At 48.0% G+C, this 10,007-nt stretch overlaps 1 protein-coding gene across 3 annotated transcripts; it reads left to right on the top strand.

Annotated features, from left to right (window-relative positions):
* The first annotated feature begins 5,601 nt into the window (after positions 1 to 5,601).
* Positions 5,602 to 8,846, top strand: LOC120651298. Of its 3 annotated transcripts, none has more exons than XM_039928757.1 (5): positions 5,602 to 6,163; positions 6,620 to 6,738; positions 6,818 to 6,922; positions 7,373 to 7,440; positions 7,579 to 8,846. In XM_039928757.1, exons 2-5 carry the CDS (start codon positions 6,726 to 6,728, stop codon positions 7,891 to 7,893), a joined length of 501 nt encoding a protein of 166 aa, XP_039784691.1. In that variant the 5' UTR covers positions 5,602 to 6,163; positions 6,620 to 6,725; the 3' UTR covers positions 7,894 to 8,846. The 3 variants fall into 3 exon arrangements, 2 of the variants coding, with proteins under 2 accessions (XP_039784691.1, XP_039784692.1); XM_039928758.1 differs by having other exon boundaries at positions 5,603 to 6,163; positions 6,842 to 6,922; XR_005666100.1 differs by having other exon boundaries at positions 5,604 to 6,163; positions 6,842 to 6,922; positions 8,492 to 8,846.
* The last annotated feature ends 1,161 nt before the right edge of the window (positions 8,847 to 10,007 follow it).

Below are 10,007 nucleotides of genomic sequence, written 5' to 3'. Positions count from 1 at the left end.
CTTCTGAAGATCTCTGACAGCCAGGCTTTGGCGTCCCCTTCGTCAGAGAGGCAGACTGCTTCTAGGATGTGATCATCCTCAAGTGCCCAAACGCACCTTGCCACGTTACATTCAATCAAGGAATGTTTCCATGAGTCACATCCACCACAGAATAAACATGCGCTAGATTGAGCCATATTTCTGTGATGTAGAACTTCACCTACCGGTAAGGATTGTCTCGCCAGTCTCCATAGGAAGATCGAAATCTTTGATGGGACCCTAACACTCCATAGAGATTTCCATTCATTAGCCTCTGCTTTGCGGTCTGAGCGTCCAGGAATACTCCTCAATGCATCATCAACCTGGTCCCGCCGATTCAGCAGCAAGAAGTAGGCCGATCTGACAGTAAACAAACCCCTTTTTTCCGGGTGCCATGCCCAGAAATCATCCTGTTGTCTGGTACAAATTGGAATGCCGGCAATTGTATCAACATCAACAGGGCTGAACACTTGGTTCAATTTATCCCAATCCCACGATGCTTCTGCATGATTGATCAATTCAGAGACCAGCTGAGGAGGATTCGGTACTGCAGTGGGAATAGGTCTCCTCAAACTACCAGACGGTAGCCAGTTCATAGTCCATATATAAGTAGACTCCCCATTGCCAATTCTTCGTATTAGTCCCTCTTTCAGGACCTCTCTCCCGTCCAGGATCGAACGCCAAATTTTGGACGGAGAAGACCCGAGCTCAGCTTCTAAGAATTCACTGCTCGGGTAATACACCGACTGAAGGACCCTAGCGCTCAAAGAGTTCGGATCCTGCAGGACACGCCAAGCTTGCTTAGCCAATAATGCAAGATTAAACAGCTCCATATCTCGAAAGCCTAGACCACCTGCAGACTTGGGTTTCACCATCGAGTCCCAAGCTACCCAGGCTGTCTTCCTCCTCCCTTCCTTACTCCCCCACCAGAAATTTCTGATCACTGATGTCAAATGTTCACACAAGCCTTTTGGTAATCTGAAACAAGACATCGAGTAAGTGGGTATAGCTTGTGCCACTGACTTGATTAGGACTTCCTTTCCCCCAGCCGAGAGGCATAATTCCAGCCAGCCCTGAACACTACTCCAAACCCTGTCCTTGAGGTATTTAAATGCCCCAATAGTTGCAGCACCAACCTCAGTTGGCATGCCCAGGTATTTTTCATTGAGGGCCTCATTTTGGACTTGCAGAATGCCCTTAATCCCATCCCGAACCTGCTGTCGCACCCCCTTGGCAAAGTGTATGGAGGACTTCTCCATATTAATCTGCTGCCCCGATGCATTGCAGTAGGATACCAAAACATCCTTGAGCACGGTCGCATTCTCATTGTTTGCTCTAAAAAACAGCAGGCTGTCATCGGCAAAGAGTAGGTGGCTAATCACCGGTGCAGATGCTGCCACCTTAATACCATTGAGTACAGATGACTGAGACTTTGAATTTATGAGGCCAGAAAGGCCCTCTGCTGTTAAAAGAAACAAATAAGGAGAAATGGGATCGCCTTGTCGTAATCCTCGAGTTGGTTTGAAACTCTGCAACCTTTCACCATTAAACAATACTGAAAAGGAGACTGAAGAGACCAACCTCATTACTGAGTCCACCCATGACTGATGAAAGCCAAGATGACTCATCATCGCTGAGAGAAAATTCCACTCGACACGATCATAGGCCTTTTTCATGTCTAACTTGAGCGCACAACACCTAGCATCTGTCGCCTTCTTTTGCTTCATAAAATGAAGACATTCATAGGCAGTAATGATATTGTCTGTTATGAGCCTGCCTGGAACAAAAGCCGACTGCTCTTCAGAGATAATATTTGGGAGAACTGCCTTTAGACGGTTTGCTATCACCTTGGAGGCGATCTTATAAAGTACATTGCATAGACTAATTGGCCTGAATTGCCCAACATCGTCCGGCGCAGTTACCTTGGGTATCAGCACAATTAACGTCTCATTTATTCTTGAGAAATCCTCCTCACCCCGCAACAGTCTTAGAATTATTGCCGTAATTTCCTCCCCGCAAAGTTCCCAGTGGCGCTGGAAGAAATGGGCAGGAAAGCCATCCGGGCCCGGGGCCTTAGTAGGAAACATCTGAAAAAGAGCTTGCTTAACTTCATCATCAGAGTATGGAGCAAGCAAGCCGCTGTTCATTTCATCTGTCACCTTAGCTGGCACCGCAGAAAGGACTGTACCCATGTTAACAGTACCCTCTGAGGTATATAGGCTCTCATAGAATTGAGAGATAAGAGATTTCAGTTCACCTTCATTCTCTGTGAATTGACCATCTGGCTTCTTGAGCCTAGTAATCTTATTCTTCCTTCTTCTGGCATTAGCTCGAAGATGGAAAAAACTAGTATTCCGATCCCCATGAGAAAGCCAAGTAATCCTAGATCGTTGCCTCCACATAATTTCCTCACGATGATTGAGCTCCCGAATACGCTCTAAAATCTTCAATTCAGCATGAGTAGGATTGGACCGACCAGGATCGTTCTGCCTGTGTTCCAATTCAGCATTCAGCCGACGAAGTTCCTGACGAACATTACCAAATTCGTCTCTATCCCATTGGACTAGATGATTAGACACACCATTAAGCTTTGCCTGAAGCTCTTGAATAGTGCTCGCAGCACCATCTTTACACCACGACTCTGAAAGAGTACGTGTAAACTCGGGATGACACTCCCACATTTGTTCATATCTGAAATTCTTTTTCTTAGGCCTAGGCCTCTCTTCAACACGCCACTGCATAAGAATCGGCACATGGTCCGAAGCTGCTGCAGTCAAGTGCTTGACCGATGCTGACGGGAAGCGAATGCACCAGTCAGCCGTAGCCAAACCGCGGTCCAAGCGAACCCGGCAGTAAGAGCCCCCAGAAACCTTTTTCTCAAAGGTCCAACGGCGCCCCTCAAAGCCAAGATCGTGGAAGCCACATACATCCACCATTTCTCTGAAACCGGCAATCTGAGCCGTACTGCGCTCCTGCACTCCTTCATGTTCACGTTGGTGCAGGACCTCATTGAAGTCCCCCACACATGCCCATGGAAGTGGAGAAGAAGCCCTGATAAACTTTAGCAAACTCCACGTTTTGTGGCGCTCGCTAACCTGTGCCTCCCCATACACGCAAGTTAATCTCCAGGGTTCAGAATCACCCTCAGAAACAATTGCATCAATATGGTATTGTGAATAAGGTAAAATTTCCAAACTTACATTATTCGTCCAGAAAATGCCCAGGCCACCACTACGGCCTGTACTGCTTACAGCAAAAGCGTTATCAAAACCTAACGTACCTTTCAACTGCTCCACCCTTGCCTTCGCTACTTGAGTCTCGAGGACACAAAGTATGGAAGGGGCAACACGCCTCGCCATCTCGCGAAGCTCTTTTATTGTCGCGGCACTGCCAATCCCGCGACAATTCCAGCTTAGGCAACTCATTGCTGCTGGCGGTGCTCCTCGGAGGAGCCCGCCTTCTCTGTGGTTGTCTCCAGACTCTTCTTATTTTCAACACGCCTAACTCGCTTGATATCGCGGGGCGACCTATACTGCTCAGGCAGTGGAGGAACACCTGCCTCCCCATTCAAGACCAGCTTCTTTCGAGCTGCAGACGAGTCCTCTGCCTGAACCGGCATTGTAGCTTGAGGTTTATGGGGACTCATCGCTGTGTCTGTCAGGTCCTGATCCTCCCGATCCTCGCCACTAACTTCAGTAGAGTTTCGCTTCTTGGAGCCAGTGCTAATACTCTCTGACTTCTCCTTTGCCTGCCACATCGGATTTCGGCCACCAGCTTGTCCTCGGCCGCCCCATGCAGCGCGGCCACCTCGACCAGTCCTTCGCATTCCGTCACCACGGCCAGCTCCATCCCTCGGCCCCTCACGTTCATCAGGTAAAGAAGACCGGAACCTTGGGGTGCCTGGATGCCAGGTATCTGCCTCTGCAATCATCCAACCTCCAAACTGGAGATCCTTTTCCGCATACTCCCCAGCGCCACACTCCAGGTGGACATGGCCCATCAGTCCACAATGAGCACAGAAACGAGGAAGCTTTTCATACTTCACTTGGAGCAACATTATGTCCTGTCCCTCAGGAGCAAGGGTAACCACCCTTTTCAAAGGTTTAGACGCCATCAGCTTCACCCGGACACGGTGAAATTCTCCCGTCCTCGAGGGCACGGGCCTCATCAGCACAAGCTGCACCTCCCCCACCTTCTCCGCAAGTTGTTTCACGATGTTTTCTGTGCGAAATAAATGGGGTATCTTATGGATTTGGATCCAACACAGCACCTTTTGCGGTATCACTTTGGGAATCGTTGTCGATCCGTCGAAATCCTCCAACATCAGTGCATAGCCCCTGAAAATCCAGGGACCCTCTTCCATTATCCGCTTCCAATCACCCAGACAAAACGCCTGGATCACAAACAAATTCTTGCCAATGCTTCGGAAAGACACCTCCTTTGCCGGGTTCCATGCCGAACGCATCGTCGACATCAGGGAGGTCGTACTGAAATCCTTCGCTGTCAGAAGCTTCGCCGCTGCCATCCACTTCACCACTGGGAGGTTGTCCCGATCTGCCTTTGCCAGCACCACGCCATCCTTCTCCTCCTCGCTCAACTGAAGTTTTTTGAGTAACTCATCCACCTCCATCTCGGCCTTTGAGGCCCCCATCGTCGAGCTCTCCGCCGCCATTTAACAGATCTTCACCAACAGGAGCGAGAACCTAGCGCCACGTCCACGCCAGTACTTTGCACCAAGGCCGGGAATGTGAGCTAGGACACCCCCTTGGTCAGCCCGAGTGCACCGTACCAGCAGGGAAATCCGCAAGGTCGCCTGGTGGGAGCACGTACCCTCGACGCCGAATCGCCGCCGAGGTCAGATCTCGCCGCCGTACTTGGCGGCGTAACAGGAGACGCCCAGTAATAGATAGGATCCCAAAAAGTTGACCCCTACGGCCTCTATCTAGTATTCTAGTGGAGGGAGGCAGGGGAAGGCAGCAGCGCGTGGCGGTCCGTCCGTCCAATGGGCCGAGAGCCCGAGAAGCAAAACAACGTGCATGATATGTACAACTAAGCATGAAAATTGATTGGATTCGTACAAATACAGATTTGAATATCTCGAATAACTATATTTGTGCTTTTTTCCAATTTCCATCAATTAGGATGGAAACAGATCGAATTCGCACGGATACGAATTCGAATATCTCAGATATCTATTTTTTTGTTTCCTTGGACGCGTTAAACGTTTTTTCAAGATTTCAAAAAAGACGAACGTTCGCATGGAGTACTAAATGAAGTCTATTTGTAAAACCTTTTCAGGGACGGATGTAACTTTTCGAGACGAATCTAATGACGATAATTAATTGATGATTTGCTACAATAATGCTACAGTAACCATTCTCTAATCACGCGGTCAAAGGCCTCATTAGATTCGTCTTGCGATTTGCACGGGGTTGTATAGGTGGTTTTATAATTAGACTTTATTTAATACTCTAAATTAGTAGTCAATCGTGCAAAAAAATTTTGCGAAATTTTTTCAGCCTTAACCGGACACGGCGAACCATTTCCATCCCTACTTACAACGCACAGCCCATCCCGTCAACCTGCAGCATTTTTTTGCAAAAAAAAAAAAAAACCGCGGCGAGGAGAGAGAGAGAGCGCCTGCCGTCGTCTCGTTCGTCGACGGATCGCGCGTGTGCTTCAACGCCAATCGACGAGCAGCGCGAGCGTTGTAAGAAGCGATGCGGCTCGGCGACGGCGGCGCGGATCCGCTGCGCGCGCTCGCGGATTTCGGTTGTCGCCAAGATTCGCGCCTTCTCATCGTCCCCAATCTTGACATCTCCCCCCATCAAGATCGAGCTCCATGAGGAAGGTGGCGGCATTACTCAAAAAAAAAGAGGAAGGTGGCAGCGGCTCACATGAGGGAGGAGGAGAATCAGGCGGCGCGGCGGCGGCGGCGGAGCGGAGGGCCGCCGTGAAGGAAGTCAAAGGAGTCCGCATCGGCTGCACGCGTCGGCAGCATGGCGCAAAAGGAAGGCGACGGCGCAGATGGGGAAGGGAGATGCGGCGGTGCCAGAGCACAACGGCTCTCCCTGTGCGGCATCTGTGCCAGAGCTGGAGTGAATAGCGCAGTTGGGCCTGGAGCAGCTCCTTCACCAGCTTCCATGTATAAATTTGTTTTTTACTATGCACTCGCATTGCTTGCTGCAGTTGTTTTGCTCTCTCAGTTGTCGACACTCGACATACCAAATCATTAAAATTTAGCAAGTAAATGTATCTCTATTAAGCAAAGTTGTATGTTATGTTTATCAGTGCTTAAAAACCTGCTCAATATATTTCTCTCTTTCTTGGATTGCTCAATATATTTACAAGAAGAAATTACATCTTTCACAGTTAAGCTTTGAAATGACATCTTTGAAAAGGTTTTCCAAGAAGAAATTGTTTCCTAAATTTACTTAAGGTAAGCTGTCAAAGTGTCGAGTGATAGCGTCATTAATTTCTGAATTTACTTAAAGTAAGTTGTCAAGTGATCATGCACTAAAAATAGATGTTGCTCAATTTATGTTTCTATTATTTATTTCTGTCAAGTATATTGCTTCAGATTGCGTAATCTTCATTTCAGGTGTTGAACTGAAGGAACTCATTCTGATAGCTTATTGCACTGAAGGACTGAAGGAATTCAATACAGGGAAGAGCACTAAAAATATTGTATATAAAGATGTGTTGAAATGGTGATGAGTGGTAAGTCATGTTAGAATTACTAAATGAGGTCTAGGGCTATTTGCTGGTATTTCTAGCTTGGCTTGGATGTCTCTTGCAGGTGTGACTTGGCTGTCTCTTGCAGGTGTGACTTCCCAGAACATGAACCTGATATGGTGGTGTGACTTCCTCAACCTGAACCTGATGATGGTTGTCTCTTGCATGTGTGAGTTCACTGAAACAGAACCTTTGCAACGATTCCTGATATATTAATATATGATGGTGTGACTTCTCTGAACCTGAACCTTTTCAATGATTTTCTAAGCATACTTCTAAGTTGTACCGTAGTCTGAACCCTTACTCTAAGTGCATTTCTGGTGCTTGATCTCTTATGCTATGACCTAAAACAAAATCATTTTCTTACTCTTATGCTCCAGTCAAGCAGTTACTCCCAATTTTAGCCTCTCGACTGCTATGATACAATTTTAGCCTCCTGATTCATATGATATCAAATTATATCATGAGGCAGAGCTTGTAACCTGGTATCTCAATTCTCAATCAACATATAATTGATAGGGATCCCTCCTGCTGACATCGCTAAAAATGGGCCCATTTTCAGCTAAACAACATTATCATTGTGTTGGTGACCAGCTTACTGATATCTACCACTGTACAGGGTATTCTAGATCCAACATTCTTGAAGCCTGTTCAACCTGTTTTCCACATGCTGGTGCACCAAAAATGGTAGGGTTTTTAGATTCTTGCCATTACAATTTCTTAACTTTGGAATTATACTATTACAATTCAGCTATTTTGAAATTTACCATTATAATTTTTCATACATCCGAATCTTGCCATTTTATACGTATTTCACGTGCCTAGGCCCATATATTTCGTATGGACGAGAACACCCATGCTGCTTCACTCCCTGACGTGTGGACCCCACTCATAAGGTTCTTCAACCTCCAGCTCCGAGGCCGCCCTCCGCGTCGCGTTCCCGCGCTCCCTCGCCGACCGCTTCCTCGTCGCATCGACACTGCGGCCGCCGACGACACCGGCGGCGGCGTCAGCACTGTCTGCCTCCGCGTGTTCTTTGGCGGGTCGTTACCAGCTCCACCTTGCCGCGGACGCCGGGGATTCCGCGGCCGTGGGCGCAGCTGCATGCGGCGGTCGCGAGAGGGGACTGCGGGGAGGTGATGCGGCTGGGGCCTGAGGTGCTGGCCGCGCGTGACCGCGAGGGAGGACGGTCCTGCACGCCGCGGCCACGGCCGGCCAGGCGGAGGCGGTGGCCGTGCTGGTGGACATGGGCCCGACGGCGCAAGGGCATGACGTCCCGACGGAGCAAGGGGGAGTCAGGGGCGATGTGAAGTTGGATGGGGAGGCGGCACGGTGGAGTTCGATGGGGGCCGGCGGTGGAGATCGAGGGGGGAGGGGAGCAGAGGTCCTCGATCTCGGCGTGGGTGGCGTAGGACCTGGAGGCGAAGTGGGTGCCAGCGGCCCCCTCCTCCTTCGCGTACGCCCGTGGATGGTGAAGTGTTTGAAAGAGAAAGACGACTGGAGGTAGAAGAAGAACGTGACAAGTGGGGTCCACACGTCATTGAGTGGAGGGAGTGAAGCAGAATGGGTGTTCTCGTGCATACGAAATATATGTACATGTATACATTCTGACAGTGGGCCTAGGCACATAAAATACGTATAAAATGGCAAGATTCGGATGTATGAAAAATTATAATGGCAAATTTCAAAATAGCTGAATTGTAATGGCATATCTTTAAAGTCAAAATTCTAATGGCAGGAATCTAAAAAACCCCAAATGGTATAGTTGTCGATGGAAACCAACCTGCTATTGGGGCTCGATCTACACATAGGCAACTCAAGAATGATTTAGTTGAGCACATATGACATTGTTATGAGCAAACAGAAAATTAGAGCAACATGTTCAAGGCGGGCGATGAATTTAATATTATATTATGTCATATATTTCTATCCATATAAAAATATATTATATACATGATTATTCTAAGAGTCATGCTAATTGTTTGATATATTGTGTATTCTTCCATGTATGCCACCCAATGGCTACAAATATCAAATTATGCACTAGATCATCATGATTCATGTGCCAAACAGTGAATTAAATATCTAGCAGACATGTAAACAGACAATCTATTGTACAAGCTGTCTATTTATCTGTCTGTGTGTGACAAATAGACAGCAGCTGACTGAAGCTTTGTACATGCTCTAATGCGGCACGGAATCGTGCCGTGCATCCCGATAAGCCAAAACGGGGGTTGAGTGTAAGGCAGCAAGCTGATGGCTATACGAATATTTTATAGCTTTCTGTTAGCTCATTCATATATTTTCTCTCGGCTCATTCATACAGTGGTTGAGCATATGGGGCCACAATTTTTGGAAAACATGTTATAGCTAACCCATTGGATGAGTACTCTATAGTACTCCCTGCAAGTGACGTGGATGAAATTACAGAGAACAGCTCTCTATAACTGTTGCTGGTGCCCTAAGGCAGAGTCAACCGACGAAATAAACGGACACGTAAGTAGAATCTCATGTGGATGAGAGAAAATAGGAGAGAGGACGCAAACAGACTGACTCGCTACTCGATTGCTCCAAGCGCCATAACCAAGATAGAGCTCACTCTCACCCCAGTTGCATGCGAGGCGTCCTCCTCTCCCATTCGCTCCGAGGACATGCACTACTACATAATAGCCATTTGTTCGAGATTATTTGTCCCGGTTGCTTTTGAGTCCGGGATAATAGATGGTTTTTGTCCCGAGTCCAATGGCTAGCCAGGCCAACGGGGGGAGGGGGGACAGGGGCTTTTTGTCCCGGTTGGAGGCACCAACCGGGACAAAAGGACCCCCCTGTTGTCCCGGTTGGTGGCTCCAACCGGGACAAAAGGCTCTGGACATTTAGTCCCGGGTGGTAACACCAACCGGGATAAAAGGACCCCTTTTGTCCCGGTTGGTGGCTCCAACCCGGACAAAAGGGGTCTTTTGTCTCGGTTGGTGGCTACAACCCAGACAAAAGGGTCCTTCACGTGTTAGTTTAACAGGAATGCATTCATTCTAAAGTCACATGTGGTGTGTAGGTGGGGTGGTAAAGAAATTACACGCGAGACAAGACATCTCGAGTTCCAGTTCTGGGTTGCATAGAATATTTTTTTACGTTACACATGGCCTTTAGTTCCGGTTATTTCACCAGGGACTAAAGGGTCCGGGCCTTTTGTCCCGGTTCCAAAACCGGAATGAAAGGGGGATTTGGAACCGGAACAAAAGCTTGTTTCTGTAGTA

This window comes from Panicum virgatum, chromosome 9K (assembly GCF_016808335.1).
Source record: "Panicum virgatum strain AP13 chromosome 9K, P.virgatum_v5, whole genome shotgun sequence".
NCBI classification, from domain to species: Eukaryota; Viridiplantae; Streptophyta; class Magnoliopsida; order Poales; family Poaceae; genus Panicum; species Panicum virgatum.
Note: the sequence above shows the minus strand (reverse complement) of the source record. Positions and strands in the feature narration are given on the sequence as shown.

What these genes read in the sequence shown, in the direction of transcription:
- LOC120651298 (XM_039928757.1), top strand. An exon ending in GATGGTTGTCTCTTGCATGT is followed by an intron (nt 6,923 to 7,372) that starts GTGAGTTCACTG and finishes ACCACTGTACAG; the next exon opens with GGTATTCTAGATCCAACATT. An exon ending in ATGCTGGTGCACCAAAAATG is followed by an intron (nt 7,441 to 7,578) that starts GTAGGGTTTTTA and finishes TCACGTGCCTAG; the next exon opens with GCCCATATATTTCGTATGGA.